Below are 21,000 nucleotides of genomic sequence, written 5' to 3' on the forward strand. Positions count from 1 at the left end.
ACAGACACAGACACAGACACAGACACACACACACACACACACACACACACACACACACACACACACACACATGCACACACACACACACACACACACACACACAGACAGACAGACAGACAGACAGGCACAGTCATCAGTAAGTGCTGACAGATAGACCATACAAGCACTTGGCTCCATGAAAACCCAGCACACTCATTATACTGTAACCTCAGAGACGTCACTACAGTACCTAACACAAGTAGTTTTATTGCTCCAACAAATACGAGAAAAATCTCAAATCTGACTAAGCAAAGCAAACAAATAGCGATAACCCTGACTCTAGACCATCATCATATAGAAATCTGATAAATCTTTGTAAAGTACAATATCATGATACGAGTGTGTGCAGTAAGGTACGAACACTGCTCACACCATGCATGATGGAGGGCAAGCTTAATGATCCAGTCATCCTCACAAACCTCTGATAATTACAATTTGCCAAGATGCTGTGTCACCTCATATGCAATTATCAAATCTACTCGAGTAGCAGAGAGTAACTACTTCATGTTACAAACCTTCTGCAAGACTAATTTTTGGGTTGTAGCCAAGCGCCTGTTTAGAGTGACTAATGTCGGCATACGTTTGTAGCAATTCTGTTGGCGGTAGAGATAACTCATTCTACACAAACCGACATGAAACCATATCTCACATCAAACCACACAAAACACTCACAACAACTGCCTATATGCCAAGAATTCTTTCCAGTAATGGAACAAGAGAAGTAAGAGGTTCAGGATGGCCACGACCGAGATTGAAAACTTCGTCGCATCGCCGTGGTCTGTAACTCATTGCTGCTGTGATTCCATCCACCACGTCAGTCACATATGTGAAGTCAAGCTCAACCATCACCGATCCACTGAAATTACAAACAATCATGTCGAAGACATCAATTTCATATGAAACTGTTAAATGTACGTTATACTCAAACAGCAGTCATTAATATCTAATTTGTTAGAATGTTTATTTGTAAAAATTCAGAATTTTTAACAACTCGCATTTAACATTTAACTTTTGTTCAAAAATTTTATACTTTTATATTATTTTAAATAAAAATAAAAAAATTAAAAATTTACCTCACATTAATAGAAACAACAATAAATGTAACCTACAGATCAGTTTGGACAGATCGATGGCTCTAACAGTGTTTTCGTATTCTAGACATCCCATACAGACTAAATCATATGGATTACAGCTGGACCAATCGCTAGCCAAAGTCCTGTACCAATTATTATAATCAGGGTTGTTGTTACCATGGCAAAAGAGCCTAAATTGGCTCCAGACAATTGTCTGTTGGCTCCAAGAGACTTCAAGACTTTAATCTCTGGTACCAGTTTTTCTTAGCCTCGAAGCCTCAGGGGCAGACCACTGCAAATGTAGACTCCAGATTTCTTAATTGATTTATATTCTGCAGAAGCCAATTTCGAGAGCTCCATGGACAGTACCATATACATAAATTGGTTTCTGTGCAATACAGTAGCAAGGTCTTAAAGAGACCATTTACATGGACATTTACATGGCTCCAGCATTAAATTTGTCTCAAGTCCACAATCACATGTGCCTCGATCCACACTGGAGGACCACTAGCCTTGAAGTTCCAGACTGTCTCCCAAAAGAAATGAGAGATGGTTTAAATCAACATACGATCAAACTGAGTTCGGAAGTAGGCATAGTTACCTAAGTAAAATGGAAGAGTAGCAACAGTAAAATTCACCTCTTTAATAATGCTATGCCACCCGATGTGACAATAGGAGATCGATTATTACATTTTAGATGTGTGTGCAATCAAGGTGGGTGGTAATCAACTGTGATGGCTGCAAATTGTCTCGACAAAGTTTGTCGTGTGAGGAAGTACCTTCATTAAAAGTTGGAATAAGAAGAGGGTATTCGGAGAAAGTGAACAGTTGGCTGAGATTCTAGCTGCATTAACTAGGTCACTAAAATCTGTTTACGACGCCATCACTCTTCTGTCATCAGCCACTCTAATGGGCAAACAATTGAGAACGATCAGATTCTGCGGATAACTACTGGCTCCATCAACATATCTAGAGACTTCATCACTGACAGTAGTGCTTGGTAGATTTACTATGGACCTTCCAGATCCAGTGGGAAAGGTAACAAAGATGTCTCAGCTATTCAAGACATACTCTGCAGCGGTCTGCATTGATTCAATTTCGAGAGCCTTGACCGCTATTTTAAAGGTACTGTTCAGGGCAGTTTCACATCACGGAAGACAAACATGCAATCAATTGAGATATCTTTACATGCAACTGTCGAACACGCCTTTGCCAGAAGCCCTGCATGTCATTACAGAACTTTCGACATTCATTGGCTGCCATTGCTGATTGGCTGACTCCAATCACTTCCAAACTCGGTTTGATCGTATGTTGATCCAGACCGTCTCTCATTTCTTTTGGAAGACGATCTGGAACTTGAGGCTAGAGGACCACCTGCAGGCCTGATAGCACAAAATGAAATGTAACATGCAGTTGAGCTTACTTTGCGTAAAACGCTGAAACACTTTCTCCATTTAGTATCTTGTCTGCAAACTTGTATGCAGCCATGTCCGGCCGTCCCCACGCTCCATAAACAGTAAAAGAACGAAGACTGACGTGTCTCATCCCTGTCACGTTACAACAAACAGCAGCCAGTCTCTCATTTGCCTGCTTCGTCATCGAATAAACATTCCCAGGTCGTTTGTTTAAGAAGCCCAGCAACAAAAAACGGCACTTTTGAGAAAGGTCCATAAACACTGGATGTGGAAGCATAAATTAAACAGACACCTCGAAATTGAGACACAATCTCCAGGAAATTAACAAAGCAATCGATATTATTGGCTGAATACAAATGCGGCTCCTTAACTGAGTAGCGCACGCCAGGCTGAGCGGCAAGATGAATGACACAACTAATGTTGAAGTCCCGTATCAATTCACTCAGAAAGGCATCATCGCACACATCAGCGTGAAACATCCGCACGCCGTCTTTGCTCAACTCGTACGCACGCTCTCGTTTCAACCCGACGTCGTAGTAGTCGTTGAAGTTATCGATTCCGACAACCGTCACTTGTTGACGTGCTGCTAGCGTGCGACTGATGTGAAAACCGATGAAACCCGCCGCGCCCGTCACGAGCACGCGCAGGCAGCGTACACAAACGCTCCCGAAGTCTGCAGTAGCTGCAGCCAAACCTGTCGATGGCACGAATTCTGCACTCACATCACAACATCACTACAATGAACATGCATACACTCTGTCTTACTCTTACAGAATATTATGACGAGGAAAGAGCGGTAGAGCACGTGAGACAAACCCACCAGTGAACTTCCTTTCCTTAAAACAACATAAACCATTCTAGTTTCCTCCTGTGCGCAGAATAAGTCGAATGTAGACGAAGCCATTTGCAGACTAAGTCTCGCGTGGCCAGACCTGCCGCAGCTCGTCATACAAACCGTCTGGGTAAGCGAGTCCACCTCGCGCAGCAACTTTGAGCTTGCAGGCACGTTTTGCAATATTCGATTTGAACAAAATATTTAAGGCTAATAGATACCAAGTATATGTAGTTCTATCTCTAGTAAGTTCATTGTCTGAAATATTTGGACGATTTCGTTAGCCGAAATATTCAATTTTCAATTTGTTTTTCGCATGGTTTACCAGATAAAACAATGCTTTAGTGTTAAAGTTTTGCAGACACTTTGGTGCAGTATTTTATATTTAAATGTAAATTCATTAATATAAATTCTTAACATACATTTGTAGTACACTTTTCTTTACCAAGTGTATAGCATGACTTCTTCGTATCCCATACTGCTTATAATCGCTTCTATAGCTCTAAGAACTTGTGACGTATGGAATACCGGCTTAGCAAGGTCTTTATCGAGCGTGCAGAGTTGGAAGTCTCTCAACTAGCTACGAGTGCGTCGTCGATCATCTATAATGAGATTATTGGGAAGAAAATCGGACTAAACGGCTGCCTGCATGCATATAATATCAAACAAGATAAGCAACGAAACAAGGACACATGAAAGTACGAAGACGAAGTGGGTATCAGCAATGCGCCTGTACGCATGCGCGTTTTTGTTTACGCTTAACTAGCAGGGCTAGCTAGAGGACAACGCGCACGGGTGTTCCTTGATCGCGACGTGAATCCGCAGTCGTGTTTTCCGTTCTAACTTATCTTCCGCATGTTGGATTGCTGCATGCGCTTACGTACGCATCGTCAGGACAATGAACGGTATGGTAATTTGTCTAGCCGTTGTCTGACTTTAATTGGCATTCTCAAACGTAGGAACCATGAGCATTCGTTTATTATCTAGGTAACGACAATGCGAGGATGTGGTTGCTAGAGTTGTATACACTATATAAGTAACTCTGCTCGCTGCTACTTCCTAGCGACATTGTCATCTTGATCAACCCTACAACAAGCAAGAGAGCTGGTCGATCTTATCTCGAGCGATTTCATACTCTATTACTGCTTCGTATCTTGCAACCGACTACGATTCAAGTTAGATTCTTTTATCCATTCTCAATACTTGTCTATAGAGTAGTTGTTCGATCTTACAGTTCAAACTGCAGTCATGGCAACAGAAAAACATATCGTGGCAACAGCATTGGCTTTGCTGCTGGCTGTGGGATCTGTGCGAAGCTCAAGCAGTGTGAGTTGGCTAGCTGCCTAGCATGTATGCTACGTTATTTGCACTTGATAGCTTACAATGTAACACAGTAGTTACTCCAAATGCTTATCTAAAACAATCAATCACCTATTTGTATTACTTGACAGACCGCAGGCGACATATGCGAATCTTTCCGCAGACTTTGTCAAAAAGATTGGTACGGAGGAGATGGGTTACGCCGAGATACTGCGGGAGTATCATGTCACAGCATTCGTGCACTGATGAGACGCACTGGACATGTAGTCTTCTCTTCTGTTCGATGGATTAACCCTACCCAAGTATGTACACAAAATGTGTTAGGCCGTGTCACAGCTTTACTGTTGTAACGTTGTGTTTGTAGGTGCCTGGTCGTGAATTTCAGATTTACTGTGACATGACATCATTTGGTGGTGGGTGGAGCCTCATCTATTCGAGTCGTGATGATTCTACTGGTAACAACAACATGCAGAAAGGGAATAAGTACACCGCACACATCACTAGCCTCGACCCAGGAAATGCAAACAAGCGTCTGGCGTACGACGTATTTAAAGCCATAGAGCAAAGCAGTGGAGGATACGAAGAAGTGATGCTGACCGGATACAGAGACTACAGATGTAAGTTGAGCATTGATATCAATTGTTTCTGAATAAAATGTTTGCATCACCGTATTAACTACTACAGAGTCTTATTCGGTGTTGTTTATAGTTAAGAGTTCGTTGATCAAGATGTACTTCCACAAAATTTCAACGTCAGGACTTACTTTCAGTCAGTTTATAGCAAGAGGAATGGGTGGTTACAGAAGTGGCTGTGGCACTTCGGTTTGTTACTTGGAACATTACCACGTATAGTGTTTCTAGTTACTATTTCTCTAGAAATCTTACTACGGCACAGAAATAAGCAGCGGCAAACCTATTGCTCTCAGCTGGGTAGCTAACTGCATTAAATATTAGTGTAATTAATGATATAAAATAGATAATTTTTGATAGGACGACTATGCTTTCGTTGCTGGAACGATGTCTTCCAGCTGTTCCTGGGATAAAGAAATCTGGAATGGTAAGGCTTAGCACTTCTTAAACTCCTACTATGTCGCTGTACGATTGACACTACTTTTGTTTACAGAGATTGATGCACGAGGTGGACATTTACTTGCTCCAAAAGACTGGCATCATGCTGAATCACACAGCAGTCAGTCTCGCTCTAGCGGAAGTTGCGAAAGTCGCGGTCTCTTTCACATTTTCATCCGCTGATGAAGTCCAAAGGCTTCAAATGGTGGATGACTATTGGTTCGTAGTTTAAACTAGCCATTTAAAGTTTACTGTAAATGAAATGACAACACCGTGGTAGACAAACCTTGGTAGGCATTACTAGTCTGTAGTAGTTTGGACACTGATTAGCACTGCAATTGATATTTCAATAAAAAGTAATATTAATCTGACAATGTGGATACCGTATTTCTCCAAAAAGACTCTATAGAGACTTTGAGTTAGTATTTATCAGCCACCTAAGACTCTGGGTTACTAATCAAGCATGAATTTTTCTCAACTGCTTACAAGAGACAAGCTCTAGATGATAAAATAGGTAAACTTGGCTAATTGCCTTTTTCACTTAACGGACGTTTTATTAATATTAATATTAATTAATACCAGTCAGTTGTAATGGCATTCATAGCTACACGTCCATGCACGTGTCTGCATGCTCTAGCTCAACTTCAGAAATCGTGATTATAAAGTCTCACCTTCTTTCAGAAGCTACAGGCTTGAAGTTCTTCTATGTCCATCTGCTCTGCGCATACAATAGAGTCACGGATCTAATCTCGGTCACTCGTTCTATGCTAAACAGACCTAGCTGCTACACTTGACTAGGTCATAGTCCTGTACTGGATATATAGGTAGAGTAGGTCACGTCAGCATCTGCCTTACGTTGCTGCCGTAGAACTTGAAAACTGATTGCACTTCTCGGTCACAGAGTATCATTATATCTCTGCCAGTGCTTGCCATCTCGTTTCTACAACCCCCCCCCCCCCCTTAAGTCGCAAGTCATCTCTGTCGATATATATGTATATATATAGGCTCACTAAATGGCTTTCATTCACCAAATTGTTGGTTTTGTCTTGTCAACCTCTACTCTCGCAGACATTGAAGAAGACGGATAACTCGCGGGACATAGTCTCTGTCACACGATCTCGAGTGATTTTCTCTCTTCAGACGCACATCTGAGGCGTTCTTTTTAGCTAAAATTATAGTCATTACCTCTGGCCACAATACCAACGGGGTGATGTTAATGCTCAACGTACTGTTGATAGAGTAGCCCGTGAAATCTGAGAGACAAAGACTCGGACATCCGGGATCATATCTCGGTCAGTCGCTTTCATCGCGTTTCTACAAGACGGATTGAAACGTTAGTCATGTCTGTTGAAAGGTTCCCCTTGGAGGTTTCTGCCAATGAATAGCCGGTTTTGTCTTTTCAGTTTTTGCTGTCGCAGGGCGGTGAGAATGCATGGTGATGGCCTACGAGACATAATCTTGGTCACACAATTTTGAGAGGTTGAGTAGGTTAATTGCATTGTGTGATTTTTAGTCTGCTGTTGTTCTAGAGCTATATTGTCACGAGAGTGGCTGTCTAACTTACTACTTTTAGCATTGATCGTCTGAATATTATGTTATTCATATTGTGTGTGTGTGTGTGTGTGTGTGTGTGTGTGTGTGTGTGTGTGTGTGTGTGTGTGTGTGTGTAAGTGCCCTAAATTCATTATTTGCACCAGTGCTACTGTGCACGACTCACCTAGTAAATAGGGCTGTGTGGAAAACGCGCATCCCCGTCCAATATATATTTGGGCACGGGTCAAATAGACTAGCTGCAGCGACTATAGTCTCGTTTTCTTTCGAGAAAACGATCTAGTTTGATGGAAGATCTCTAGCTAAAGCACATATCTCAGGCTACTGGTGATGGCTGGGGTAGAGGGTCAAATTCAAATGACTGATTCTCGTATCAGTAACTGTTCTGATTGAAATTTGTCGCTCGATATTTTCTACAGTGAATACACGTAGTAACACAGATACAATTAACAAAATTGCTACAGAGCTTCTGAAGACGTTTCTGCTTGCAGATCGAGTTTCTCACGTTCTATAGCCATCTAGCGCCTGTACTGCATGCGCCCTCACCCTGTCGCAGCGGCAAACAGAGAAAGCTGTGACAGGGAACGTCGTGTGTAGATAGACTTGCTAGAGCCAACTATGGTGTATTAACTCTAGCTAGGCACACTGTAGGACGTTTCCATGGTTTTAAGACACATATAAAAAAACCTGACAGACGGCGTCCATAGCTAGAGTCTAAGACTTGTCGTCACCCAGCGCCACGCTGAGGATTATTAAGTATTCGGGAACGCTGAAGCGTGGTGAGCTTGTCGCTCTTTCAGTACACCGGTTTGTGAGTTGGAGTGCTGATAGAAAGAATGAAGCAACTAGTAATAGCTACAACAATAACGTGCGGTGCTAAAAGCTCTACTGCTAACTTAGCTTATATCTAGAGATGCAACTGTAGTCTAGATGAGTAATACTAAACGAAAGATAATCGCATCAGAAAGCGAAGACAGCAGCGGGGCAGTCTAAATCCGAGATGCCCAAATTTATATTGGACTTGGAATCGAGTGGATCCGTTGATCCGTGGATCCGTGGATCCGCATTTTCCACTCAGCCTGTAAATAGAACACTAAATAAAAAATAAGCAATAAGAATGAGAAATATACAGTCAATTACAGGTCATAGCTAGATTACAAGTTGAATATGATTACCACACAGTGACAAAAACACGATGATTCTATTGTCTACGATTTAGACTCTTCTTGACGCTGAGCCACTTTATTACGTATTGCTTGAGCACAAATCGTCATCGGAATCCGTTGGCATGCCCTCAAGATAAGGGGAACAATCTTCTCTTCACCAACAGCAAGAGCCTTTGTTTTCAATATGAAATGTAGCTTGCTGCTAGGTGCATCAACACCAGAAGTGAGTGACATAAGTTCAGACGGTTCGTAGCCTAACTCAAATCCAACATCACTCCATTGATTACAAGCCAAAGTACTGACGACAGCCATAACGCCTCCTAAATCAAATAAGTAAGCAACGTAATTTGCAACTATACTTTAGAGCTGGTAGTATTATATACTCATGAATATGACACAAAACAGAAAGCATTACAACACATTTTAATTGTTGATGAACACAATGATGTAGAAAATATAAGCAGATCTACGCTAGTAAAAATATCACACACACACACACACACACACACACACACACACACACACACACACACACACACACACACACACACACACTCCTCACCTGGTGGTTGTGACAACAACCATGATTTATCAGAAACCTTGTAAACATCACCTACCTACAATACATTGTATTACAACAAGTGTTACTAAACGTGCAAACATGAATTATGTTTGGTCTTCAATATTCGTAAATAAATGCTAATTCTAGTGTACCATGTACATTTATGTGTCTTACTTTATCATTTGCAGCAATTTCGAGACGCAAAATTTCTTTATCCTTCTGTTGTAGTTCACTCTGCAATCCAGCAATCTATGCAAACACAAACACAACTTGTGAAACAGACAACAAGTTGTTGAAGTGATGACAACTGCAAACTAGGGCGACATACTTTCTGTTGGTCTTGCTGTCGGATGACGGACATGTAACCCTCAACATAAGGATGAGACGTTACTGTAAAGAAAATGTTACCTAAAATCAATGTCCAGTAGACAATTGACAACACATGCAAGGCTGCATGACGGTAGCAAATTCTAGCCGTGATCTGGCATAACGCGCGTTAATAATACTGATCACACACGTGACTTGTATGCCATTTAACAGGTATCTAGACAGTGTACGGGTTCAACATCATGTATAACATGAGACTTCCAGGAGCAGAGAAGCACTGTGCCATTCTCAAGCTTACTAAGTCAACGCTTCGTCAAAGGTAGTACGTACAGCACTACTACGTACTGTACACATCAGGTCACTAGGTCAAATTTAGAAAATCAATTACCCCTAAACCGGGAGTCTATTGCAATATGCCTCTGGCAAAAGTTCATTTTTTGAAAAATTAGGGATGGCCAGGTTTGGATAAAGCTTGTACCATAATTGGTGTGGCACCAGGAACGCATCCTGGTGCCCAATGGAAATGATACAAACACCTGGTTTGACGCTACCTATCTACCTGCACAGTACATACGCACGTATGTACATACAGGTACATTATTTACATACATATACATACATACATACATAGATATGTCTAGTCATACACACATATATACAGACAGTACATACATACATATACATACTCATGCATTTAGCACAGTAACGCTTGGTATTCATGGAGTTACCTTATTAAAGAAATAGCTTTTTCTGTGTACAGGCTATAAATATCAGCAAGTTTCCTAAACCTGTTAATGCAATGGCAGCATGCAACGTCTTTGGATTGATCGACGTCTAGAGAGAAAGGTCGATACAGCTGCAAGATTAACTTAATTAACCGTGCACATGTATCCTGTATTTTAGTGCTATACACTGTTTGTGTCAATTTTCCTGGGTAAATCAGCTAGTAAGACATATATAACGTTGTGTTGCTTGTTCTAATGTAATTTTGTCTGATTTATATACGTATACAGTATACAGTAGCGTACCGTCAGGTTCAAAAGAAACATGCACTGTGTCTTGTCCGGTCATAGTCGGATTACTTTTCAGGGATGGCCAACTGGCGCTAGGGTGCCATGCAGCTGGCACCATGCTGAAGCTGGTTTTGGCGAGCAAGGAAGAAAAGATTTGGCACCATGGCTTGAATTAAGCCACTCAAACAGATGGTGACGTCACAACAGTGACTAAAGAGAGATAAAGACCCGCATATAGTTAAAGATCTTCCTTTTATTCAAGAATGGGCATTTCAGATTTGATGGTGAAATTTGAGCGCGAAAGGAGGCAGGATCGCTAGACAAATAATCGATTCTTCGTAAGAAAACTCTGGAATACAACAAAACCTTCTCTGTCTACAATGATCGGATCGACGTGCAAAACAAAATTTGGTAAACCTGTGACTCGCTGTTTAGAGATACGCGCCAACACACAGGCAGACAGATGGACAAACAGGGAGACAGACAGCGAGAAAAATAAAAAAGCAGAGAAACAGACAGAGAAACAGACAGACGGACAGACAAGCAGAGAACTCGCTATAGGCATGCAGATTCTCGCTGCAAAAATAATCACTTATAAGACACACAAAAATGCGATATGTAATCAAGTAAACAAACAAGCACAAAAGATAAACGAAAACACAACAATAAATAATTACAACAACTCAGACAGAAAATTATGCAGACATGCACAGTATATGTACAATATGTAAACAAGAAACAACAATAAACCTTACTAACTTATTAACCAATTTAATTGACAAATTGACAGACAGATAAACAGACAATATACAAGCAAGCACGTCACCTAATGTTAAGAACAAGAAAGTGAGAACTTGAAATGAGCATAAGCATGCAGCTTTCAATGTTGATATACCGTGGACAGACAACATAACAGGCACATCATTTCAAAAAATTAATTCAATCTTACAATAAAATTAACTTATTAAGTAAAAAGTAAAAAACAGTAACAAACTTTAATTAGTTACTTAATTACCTCTTATAGCTTCCTCCATTTTTTCAACGACATGTGTGTAACCATTTTGCTTGGCAATCTCCAGTGGTGAATTTTGAGTTTTACTATAACACAATGCCACTAAGTTGGTAACATTATTAACCAAACATATTGAATGGATTACCTCTCATGTAAGGGATTCGCTCCACGTTTTAAGAGAACATCAACACAAGAAAGATAACCACAAGAGGCTGCAAACCACAGCGGTGTACGATTTTCGATATCAACAATATCAACAGGAACAGGAAAGGAAAGAAGTTTCTCTAGTATTGTCGCATAATTACATCTTGCAGCATGATGGATGGCTGTCATTCCCCACTAGAGTAAACAAATCATTAGGCGATAATAAATAAATGTTTTTATGTTAACAAATAATAAAGCAACAAACATTATATTGGGCACATACAATGAGACATTTAATACACTTATCACGAACAGTAAGAAATACATCCATTATTAACAATACGTCTAATGCACAAGAAACAACAGATTGCTAATATTAACTGAACTTCTCAATACTCAAACTCACACTGTTTTTTGCTATCACATCAATATCTTTGGCCTTCAATAACAGTTCTACAATGTCTTCGTTTCCTTTCCTTGCTGCCATCATCAAAGGAGTGCATCTCCTCTGAAATGCACAAATTATATTATTATCCCATTCTTACTTCTCCTTACATACGTAGAACACACTGTATAGAGAAGCTGCCCATAAAATAGAGACGACCAGATAAGACGATACCTACTGCTTTTAACAGTCCAATTTTTGTAGTAAAATTTAAGAAAATTATACTTCGCATGCAACGCACACGTAAGTCTGCTTCAGACAGCCAGAAGACAACACGACTGTTTCTTTACGAGCAAGAACAAATGCAGACGTTGATATTGTTAACTTAAAGTCTATAATTACAGTTCGTTGATCTAATCATCTTATCAACAAACACTACATCCACAATCAACTCACAATGCTAGTTTCATTAACCGCTGCTGAATTGGTAACCAGCAAATAGACTATATTTTTGCTATTTCTCAGACATGCTATCATCAGAAGAGTCTTATCCTGTTGACATCAAAAGATGTGCAGTTTAGTGAAGCATTCAATGCACACATTATAACAACATATACCCCATACTCATCACGAGTATTTACATCACCTTCCTTCTCCAAAAAACGCAATACTGGCAGTTTATCATCCCTTTCCACAGCTTCGAACAATTCTGCGTTCATTTCTACACAACCAACAAGAAAAGTCATAGTGCCATGCCAAACAACTGATATTCATCCATCCAAGTGCAACCATACAGCCATCCATCATTTACCAGCCAGCTAAGGCATTTCGAATTCATGTAGAGAAGCAGTTCAATTATATCTTCCCAGTCCACGAGGCTTTGCTATATCAAAACATTTTGATGGATGGTGATAGTTTACTTCGTAGTTTTAAGACGTTGTCGACCCAAAATTGGAGCGACTACACTAGCCTAGTTGTGCATGTCATCAAGACCATTTTGAAGCAGACCCCACGCTACCTAGAGATCGGTCTAATGTTGTCTTCCGACGCAATGCATGGTTTTCAGTCCCGTCCATCCGTAATATCCCTACATGCATGCTTCTCGGCTAACTTCAAACATCCAAATGTCTGTGTTGAACGAGAAAAGGGCCGACAATTGCAGACAAAGCAGCTTTTGTGCTCAATTGAGAAGTCTAGGTCTAGTTGACACACTATATTCGAACGTTTCGAGAGTCCGCGACAGTTTCACGTCTTACGAGAACGCTGTCTGCGTGCGCAACACAAATCTGAAGTGACTGAAGGACTGTCCACACTGGCAACTGGATCGCGATCCGACCGCAACGCTGTCCACACTTGCAACTCGATCGCGATCGGATCGCGATCCGTCCGATCCACATCGCGAGGTGGATTCGATCGCGATCGGTTGAATCCAATTAGAAATAGTGGGCGTTACCTTCGCGTACGCTACGCGTGTAGTCGGAACATCTAGCACTCCTCACTCGTCTTTGTTCTCGCTCACCTTACGTCGCTGTATCAAATCAACGCTTTCTACAAGCAAAGAAACCACACATACACATCGGTCATCAGTCACGTGATAGCGAAATGAGGCGGAGGTATCGTTTTCAAAGTGTGGACGCTCGCTATCCCGATGGGATGATGGGCAGGATAGGATCGCGATGGGCAGGATCGCGATGGGCAGGATCGCGATGGGCAGGATCGCGATGGGCAGGATCGCAATCGGCAGGATCGCGATCGGCAGGATCGCGATCGGGAGGATCGCGATCGCGATCCATTCTGGTCCAGTGTGGACAGGCCTTGCCATTCTATAGCTATACGTTGCTCTCCGTCCTCACTGATAAGCCAGATCAAACTCTAAGCTGCAGTTGCTGTACAGTTCAACTATGAAATGTCTAACTTTTCCTACAGAGGTCAATCTCACGTGCACATCTAGCCACACGACTGCCGTAGATGTTTGGCATAACGTTTACAGACACTCACCACAAAGCGAGTAGCCAGATCTCGAGCTACAACGTGGTACCTGCAACAAATCTGTCTCGATGACGTTTGGTAAACACTTGCGCATGCATAAATATGTTAAACCAACCCCCTACAGTAGTATCTAGGGACTGAGTACAGGGACTTCGGCTTTTTTAGATTGATTTTGGGGACTTCAAAGTTCCCGGAAGTGTTTAATTGGCTCTAGGAATGAGTTTTAAAAACTTTTTAATTGGTTGTTGACAAGCAACCTATCGCAAAAATACAAGTGGATCTGTAGTAAATGTAGATAGAATTTGTGTGAGCTGAAGACGTGCACTGTCATGCACACTTTGCGTGAGAGTGTGAAACGATATAAAAATTGCGCTGAATTCCCGTGAAGTTAAGTGCTTGAGCGTTGACAAGCACAAAATATGTCGCGTTTGTTATCTTATATTTTGTAGTAGACGTCACGTGGTCTATGACAAGTGCGTCAAAAAGTACAAAAATTGCACAGCGTGTAAGCAAGTCCAAAGCTGCTTATAAAATTGTGACAAAGCTCGCATAGTGACGAAAGACGTCACAATTTAATGATATGTACAAACACAGCTGACCTCGCGTGTCCAACCGACCTCGCGCATACAGAAATGTGGTCACTATTTTGATAGAGACGAGTTTCATTGTTAATATTAATTAATTAAAGTTTTCTGCTAAAGTATGACAAAGTCTTCCACAGTCTTATAGATAACTAGCTGTTGGTACGGAACGATATCAACGGTCTTATTGAATAATTATTTGTAAACTATGTTTGTATGCAATTAACTGCTTCCATCGATCGAAATGTTACTCCTCCTAACATAAATACAAGTGCATGAGTAGCACTGCCAGTACAACCGGGTAAAGTTATGCTCCCCAGTAACTGCCCACTACTTGCATCATATTCAACATTCGGGGTAATTGACATCACATCCAAAGTTATCTAGACAATAAACTCGTTCCTCAACATGCGTTTCCTTCACTTTCATCCTTAGATATAGATAGTCAATTACTTGGACTAGAATACAAGGATTGAATGACACTATCTCCATTCCTCCCTGTAGAGTTCGTACAAATGACCGGAAGTGGATAATATATCATCAAAAAAGATTCTAGTCAGAAGCACCACAAGGAGAACGTAGCCGGAGCGCTTTCTTTACATTATTAGATGTCCACTGAGCCCACGCATCGATCTCCTCAATTGGCTTGAAGCTGGTCTTGTGCAAACAACTTGCCTTTTGTCTTCCTTTGTGCAGCAAAAGAGTTTTCTTCCCCCTCATTGTCTTAATTAATTGTGTAGCTCTGCCTGCAATTTGCTGATTTTGTCCTTCATCTGGGACGTGTACACTCGTTCTGTAGCAGTATGGTCTAAAGATAAAAGCTCATCATCACTTGCTGCCACCTTACCTACATCAACTTCCTGTTCTGCTGCACTATTTCAGTCTCTTACGATGACTCTCTAACCAACTGAGCTATAGCACTACCACACACACACACACACACACACACACACACACACACACACACACACACACACACACACACACACACACACACACACACACACACACACACACACACACACACAACACACACACACACACACACACACACACACACACACACACACACACACACACACACAGACACACACACACACACACAGACACACAGACACACACACACACACACACACACACACACACACACACACACACACACAGACACACAGACACACACAGACACACACACACACACACACACACACACACACACACACACACACACACACACACACAAGATCTACTGCATGCACCTGTAAGCGTAATTACTTATTTGTGACAATAGCTAATTCACGAGGACTTTGTTTAGTTATGGCTTGCCTCTCATTAGATTTCCTCATTTGCAATGACTTTGTATTTTGCCTGACTTCTGTAGAACAAGATTCTATGGATTGATGAACAAAACCTCACCACGTGTGCTCAAGCTGGCATCCTTGGTAACGACCTAGAGAGACAACCCACTATGCATGATCTACGTAGTCGTCAGGCGATGCGTCGTGAGCATGCGCAGAGGTCTTGCTTTGACGTTGCGTCGCAGCGAAACAGCGCCTTGTTGCACGTCTGGTGTACACAGCCACAATGCTATTGATATGTATTACCAAAGCATACGCGAATTTTAACGACATCTCGTTTTGAACACCGGAAATCGATCTTCAGACAATGCTGGCGGCCTCTAAATAAAAATTCTAAATTACGGTTTGTTGACGTGATCGCATAGTTGAATGATGAAATGTACTGCTGACGATGAATTCTGTGCTCGGGAAAAAAAATGCTGAGTAAGGAGGCACTGTTACATAGTACCAGATGTAAGTAAATTTTCCCAAACACTAATGATGTAATGCATTGGAAATGTGCGCATGTCAGCAAGCAGAGCAATCATCAAGTATCTAAGACGAAACGTTACAGGAAAGATCACCGTGTCTTAGTCTTGCTATTTGAGCGTTGTGTTACTTCTGGTTGTGCGAATTTTTTTGGGGGCCCACTTTCTTTAGTACCCGGATAAACGTCCTGTATACGCTGTAATCGCACGTGCCGTAAGCCCGTCCTGCACGTGCCGGCTTTACGTAATCCGCGCCAAATCCAGTCAAAAGTGCGTTTAGTCCCGCCTGTTTCTTTCGCGACATGTTTGCCAAGTTTTCGAGCTCTTTTCTTACGACATGCAAGGGCAGGTTAGATAGTGAAGCCGTACTTATGCACTCCATCACGTGTCTACTTTTTCAATGCATCTAGGTCAGCTAGACACCTAAACAGGCAAGATTGTACGAGACTGACCTTTCCCAATGTGAGTCCAGAGAAGGGGCAGCTCATCACTGTACCCAAAGCCACTCACTTTAGCGACCCACACAGTAGCCCAATGATGCCCAGTGAGTCTGCCTGCAGAAATCTGGCTGGAAGAATCAATGAGCAGGCTGGAGACAACACTCAAGCCGGTGCATTCCTATTTGGCGTATTCAATCTTGAAGGAATTAGAGAGTTCCAAGCAATACATGAAGCCAAATCCATTGCCTCCCAGGTATATGTACGTGAATTTTACTAATTAACCGTAATTCGCTAAACACACTTGAAGCAGTATGCAAGAGTTACTAAATGCAACATTGTACACACACAACTACAAAAAGGTTGTTATTTGACTTGCTACTCAGTACTGATATGCCACAGATTGTTATCAGTGCTCAGTATACACTTAGCTTATTATATATGTGGTTTGTGTGTGTGTGTGTGTGTGTGTGTGTGTGTGTGTGTGTGTGTGTGTGTGTGTGTGTGTGTGTGTGTGTGTGTGTGTGTGTGTGTGTGTGTGTGTGTGTGTGTGTGTGTGTGTGTGTGTGTGTGTGTATTTATATTATTATATCCAACCGGTAATGACTATAACTGGTTAGAATTTAATTATACAGCATCGTAAACTGGTCAACAAATGTCACAGCTGTTGCACTAGCAGCTTGAATAGTGGCATGATTTTGCTGGACACTACTTTGACATTCCATTCATTGATCCAACCTTCCAAATATATGCAATCTTCTTCACATGTCCTACACACAATGCAAAATATTAAGCATAGCATTTCTTCAGTAAAATTTTTCATTTAATTAATCAATTAATTAAAAGACTGTATAGTACATGAACTGGTTACTTGTACAGTGTAATGACATGAACCACACTCGCTGAACCAAAGATTTTCAAGGGACCAATATATATGGACATTTGTTGCTGTCCAGAACACCACAGAAAAATATAGCTGCACCATTTTTGCAGCACTGGCTGTTAAAGGGAAAACATACATACATGCCTGCACTGGAACATGTACAAAAACCCTTTTTTGCTAAAGTTGCACTGATAAAACAGTTTTACTTATTCTCCAATAACTGATAATCTAGACCAATACAAGCTGATACGTATATACCGATCGATACAGGTAGCCAATCCAATATTTCACGATTATCTGTAATAGTGACAACTTAATTAGTTAACATTGAGTCATATTTGTGGTATCGTAGGTCTTGTACCCTGCCACAAGAAATAAACTTATTCCAAAAATTACAGAGGCAAATTGCAGTCCTCTCTCAAGTGAAAGTGTTCCTAGAATGAGATCTCTTCTTTAGCTTCAAATTCATCACGAAGCAACCCTCACATGCCAACCATACCTCTACACATGCACATCCTCATTCTGTATTATCGGCTGCAACCAAACCATGTATCGTATACATGTAAAGTACATGTAAAGAATGTATAGCATACCTCACTTTTCCAACATTTATTTAATAATTAATTTTTTAAAATTGAGAAATTTTTTGAATAATCTGAGGTGTGTTGGGTTTGATAGTTAATTCAACATGTAAAATTATACCTAAAATCATATTTGTCTGTAAATTTACAGTTTGATAATGATTTCTACAGCCTACATTGATTGATTTATACAGTCTATTTATAGATAGTCAATATGATCTTATACAGCCAGTCAATATTGATTGATATATAGTAAGACTATTATTGCTCAATCCTTCGTTTTAGTTCTCGTTTGAATTCCTTGTTATCTACAAGCAGTGCATGCCAAATAATTTCACTGGTTGCATCATGGGGTTTTATCCACAAAAAAGTCTATGTCCACACTAAAGAACAAGGTCACCAAAATAATCCATGTTTCCAAATAGACGTCTTGCTGCTTCTTGACTAACTTGAAATAGAGAATGTCAGTCTTCGAAACAAGGTTAAGCTCAACACTATTGCTGATGTATATATCAATCAATATTTACTGTACAGTATACATCAATCAATATTGCCTGTATACAATAATATTGACTATATATAAATTGGCGGTACAAATCAATCAATGTAGGCTGTATAGATCATTATCAAACTGCAAATTAACAGACAAATGATTGAAACTAAATTTTAGATGTTGAATTAATTAACTATCAAACCCAGCACACACCAGCACACGTCAAAGTATTCTAAAATTTCTCAAAATTCTTTAAATTAAATATTAAGCAAATGTTGACAAAGCAAGGTATACATACTAGCATTGCTTACACACAAATGTTTAGAATATCAATCTTGATAATTGAATCCTTGCCCAAAATCTATTTATTTATTAGAAACGTACCAAAAATTTTTTCAACTGCTGCTCTAAAACTCAATTGCTATACCTAATTCCTGATTTATGTAGTTAGCAGACCATTCCCATGCCAAACTGCAAGCAGAAGAAGATGCTCCTAACAGCACACACATATTCAACACACGTTGAGGCCAAGAAAGCCGCTACCACAATAGAATCAAACAAGAACTACAAATACTGGAATCGTTACTGTTGACTTTCTGCACAGCGCGTCGTGTACAAGAAACCCGGGACAGCAAGGATAATATCCAGGCACTTGGACACACACAACACACACACACACACACAGACAAAGACAGACAAACACAGACAGACAGACAGATAGACATACATACATACATACATACATACATACATACATACATACAGACAGACAGACACACACACACACACACACACACACACACACACACACACACACACACACACACACACACACACCCTCACCTATCAGTTCTCTTAGTGTGACTATCCGCCCACTAAAAGTCAAATTTGATGTTCCTTTGTTGTCTGACTGGGCTGATAGAGACGTCATCACTTCCTTTACAACTCCAACTGACACAAGAGACGAGTTCTCATTACTGATATTTAGCCAAGCAACACACAAGAGTGATTCTCACGGAAATTTGGCATCTCCGTGTCCTGTGCTTGAACCAAGTTGGTAGAAGCACGAACAGACGGTCTGACAGCAACTGAAACAAAATACAAAATGTAGATCTTTACTGTGGAGGGATGGAGGGATTGTACAGGATTAGTGTCTTCTTTCATTCATGAATCTGTCCATCAGTCTGCTTGTATGTCCATCTCTCTGTCTGTTTGTCTACTTATCGGTCCATTGTCTGTCTGTCTGTCTGTTCATCTGTCTGTTTGTATGTCCATCTCTCTGTCTGTCCTCTCTCTCCTGTCTGTGTATTGTTTGTCCATCTTTCTGTCTGTTTGTCTACTTGTCTGTCCATTTGTCTGTCTGTCTGTATGTCCATCTGTCTATCTGTCTGTCCATCTTTCTGTCTGTTTGTCTACTTGTCTGTCCATCTTTCTGTCTGTTTGTCTACTTGTCTGTCCATTATCTGTCTGCCTGTAAGTCTGTCCATTGTCTGTCTGTCATCTGTCTGTATGTATGTATGTCCATCTCTCTGTCTGTCCTTCTCTCCATCTGTCTATCTGTCCATTGTCTATCCATCCATCCAAACATCTATAGATAAGTGCCATTTTGTCTGTCCCATCCGTACGTGGAAGTTGCGTCATGCTGTACAGACAGGAAGTAGAGTCGGGAAAGGGTGGAGGCTAGTCACTTTGATTCTCCATCTGTCTGTCTGTCTGTCTGTCTGTCCATCCATCCAAACATCTTTGATTCTCCATCTGTCTGTCTGTCTGTCTGTCTGTCCATTTGCCTGTCTGTCTGTCCATCTGTCTGTCCATACATATATTTAAAATTTCAACACTATTACGTCTGTCCATCTGCCTGTCTGTCTGTCTGTCTGTCTGTCCATCTGTCTGTCTGTCTGTCCATCCATCCAAACATCTTTGATTCTCCATCTGTCTACACGTCTTCCCTTCCATCCAATCAACTTCCCATCATCCGTCTCTTTCCCTCTGTCTGTCTATCAAGTCCAACCATTTGCCCACTTGTCTGTACATGCTGCTATCACCTGAACTCTCCCATTAATTAATTAAAACATTGTACCAACTGGCTGTGTCGTTGACATCACCGGCATTGAGCTCGTTCCCAGTGTGCTCACATTTCTTGGCTTGAAATGCTTGAAAGGACAGTTGGGCTTGAGGCAGCCACTCGGTTGAATCTCAAAGCAACACAACAACTCACTCTTCAACGGCTAAACATTCGACATTCTCACAAGAATGTGAGAAATAGACGAAAGTGTCACCATTCACAGTGATATGCATATGTCTGAAC

General features: G+C 41.0%; 6 protein-coding genes across 13 annotated transcripts in view; 1 reads left to right on the forward strand and 5 right to left on the reverse strand.

The window, feature by feature from the left end:
* LOC134180057 (uncharacterized) overlaps nt 1-2,657 on the reverse strand; it is a 3,005-nt gene extending 348 nt beyond the window's left edge. The window contains exons 1-4 of the mRNA XM_062647168.1: nt 2,536-2,657; nt 2,400-2,494; nt 754-941; nt 555-657 (exon numbers count right to left, since the gene is read on the reverse strand). Of these exons, the coding sequence (XP_062503152.1) occupies nt 555-657; nt 754-941; nt 2,400-2,494; nt 2,536-2,657 (508 nt within the window). The remainder of the gene's footprint in view (nt 1-554; nt 658-753; nt 942-2,399; nt 2,495-2,535) is intronic.
* LOC134189296 (uncharacterized) overlaps nt 1-2,694 on the reverse strand; it is a 5,973-nt gene extending 3,279 nt beyond the window's left edge. For all 5 annotated transcript variants that reach the window (XM_062657557.1, XM_062657539.1, XM_062657552.1 and 2 more), the window contains exons 1-3: nt 2,536-2,694; nt 712-895; nt 555-657 (exon numbers count right to left, since the gene is read on the reverse strand). The gene's annotated coding sequence lies outside the window, so the exon portion shown is untranslated. The remainder of the gene's footprint in view (nt 1-554; nt 658-711; nt 896-2,535) is intronic.
* LOC134180151 (uncharacterized) lies at nt 2,692-3,383 on the reverse strand. The gene is made up of 2 exons (XM_062647280.1): nt 3,293-3,383; nt 2,692-3,239 (listed from the first exon to the last, which is right to left on the reverse strand). The coding sequence occupies exons 1-2, from the start codon at nt 3,381-3,383 to the stop codon at nt 2,692-2,694; spliced, it is 639 nt and encodes a 212-aa protein (XP_062503264.1).
* A 760-nt stretch (nt 3,384-4,143) lies between these two features.
* On the forward strand, nt 4,144-6,207 carry LOC134192262 (uncharacterized). The gene is made up of 9 exons (XM_062660987.1): nt 4,144-4,264; nt 4,347-4,534; nt 4,594-4,685; nt 4,811-4,981; nt 5,044-5,296; nt 5,388-5,500; nt 5,555-5,608; nt 5,669-5,735; nt 5,802-6,207. Exons 3-9 carry the CDS (start codon nt 4,608-4,610, stop codon nt 5,927-5,929), a joined length of 864 nt encoding a protein of 287 aa, XP_062516971.1. The 5' UTR covers nt 4,144-4,264; nt 4,347-4,534; nt 4,594-4,607; the 3' UTR covers nt 5,930-6,207.
* A 1,871-nt stretch (nt 6,208-8,078) lies between these two features.
* LOC134187167 (ankyrin repeat domain-containing protein 20B-like) lies at nt 8,079-14,004 on the reverse strand. Of its 3 annotated transcripts, XR_009971065.1 has the most exons (8): nt 13,905-14,004; nt 12,524-12,627; nt 12,363-12,458; nt 11,928-12,029; nt 11,523-11,716; nt 11,381-11,463; nt 8,438-9,415; nt 8,079-8,376 (listed from the first exon to the last, which is right to left on the reverse strand). XR_009971065.1 is itself a non-coding variant. In XM_062655286.1 (7 exons), the coding sequence occupies exons 1-7, from the start codon at nt 13,987-13,989 to the stop codon at nt 9,255-9,257; spliced, it is 825 nt and encodes a 274-aa protein (XP_062511270.1). In that variant the 5' UTR covers nt 13,990-14,004; the 3' UTR covers nt 8,079-9,254. The 3 variants fall into 3 exon arrangements, 2 of the variants coding, with proteins under 2 accessions (XP_062511270.1, XP_062511279.1); XM_062655286.1 differs by having other exon boundaries at nt 8,079-9,415; XM_062655295.1 differs by lacking the exon at nt 13,905-14,004 and adding an exon at nt 13,360-13,455 and having other exon boundaries at nt 8,080-9,415.
* Nucleotides 14,005-17,239: 3,235 nt separating this feature from the next.
* LOC134182329 (uncharacterized) lies at nt 17,240-21,000 on the reverse strand. Of its 2 annotated transcripts, XM_062649738.1 has the most exons (4): nt 20,773-21,000; nt 19,709-19,780; nt 19,536-19,643; nt 17,240-17,505 (listed from the first exon to the last, which is right to left on the reverse strand). In XM_062649738.1, exons 1-4 carry the CDS (start codon nt 20,801-20,803, stop codon nt 17,444-17,446), a joined length of 273 nt encoding a protein of 90 aa, XP_062505722.1. In that variant the 5' UTR covers nt 20,804-21,000; the 3' UTR covers nt 17,240-17,443. The 2 variants fall into 2 exon arrangements, with proteins under 2 accessions (XP_062505722.1, XP_062505714.1); XM_062649730.1 differs by lacking the exon at nt 20,773-21,000 and having other exon boundaries at nt 19,709-20,432.

Source organism: Corticium candelabrum, chromosome 1, assembly GCF_963422355.1.
Source record: "Corticium candelabrum chromosome 1, ooCorCand1.1, whole genome shotgun sequence".
NCBI lineage: Eukaryota > Metazoa > Porifera > Homoscleromorpha > Homosclerophorida > Plakinidae > Corticium > Corticium candelabrum.

Bases quoted from the DNA above. Each gene is read 5' to 3' on its own strand.
- LOC134192262 (XM_062660987.1), top strand. From the start codon at position 4,608: ATGGCAACAGAAAAACATATCGTGGCAACAGCATTGGCTTTGCTGCTG. The intron at 5,501-5,554 runs GTTTGTTACTTG...CTATTTCTCTAG, and splicing joins GAAGTGGCTGTGGCACTTCG to AAATCTTACTACGGCACAGA. The intron at 5,609-5,668 runs GTAGCTAACTGC...AATTTTTGATAG, and splicing joins AACCTATTGCTCTCAGCTGG to GACGACTATGCTTTCGTTGC.
- LOC134180151 (XM_062647280.1), bottom strand. From the start codon at position 3,383: ATGGTTTATGTTGTTTTAAGGAAAGGAAGTTCACTGGTGGGTTTGTCT. The intron at 3,240-3,292 runs GTAAGACAGAGT...ATGTGAGTGCAG, and splicing joins CGTCATAATATTCTGTAAGA to AATTCGTGCCATCGACAGGT.
- LOC134182329 (XM_062649730.1), bottom strand. From the start codon at position 19,856: ATGAAAGAAGACACTAATCCTGTACAATCCCTCCATCCCTCCACAGTA. The intron at 19,644-19,708 runs GTGAGAATCACT...CTCTTGTGTCAG, and splicing joins CACGGAGATGCCAAATTTCC to TTGGAGTTGTAAAGGAAGTG. The intron at 17,506-19,535 runs GTGAGGGTGTGT...CATTGTGTGTAG, and splicing joins CACACTAAGAGAACTGATAG to GACATGTGAAGAAGATTGCA.
- LOC134187167 (XM_062655286.1), bottom strand. From the start codon at position 13,989: ATGCGCAAGTGTTTACCAAACGTCATCGAGACAGATTTGTTGCAGGTA. The intron at 12,459-12,523 runs GTATATGTTGTT...TGATGTCAACAG, and splicing joins ATACTCGTGATGAGTATGGG to GATAAGACTCTTCTGATGAT. The intron at 12,030-12,362 runs GTGAGTTGATTG...TGTGCATTTCAG, and splicing joins CGGTTAATGAAACTAGCATT to AGGAGATGCACTCCTTTGAT.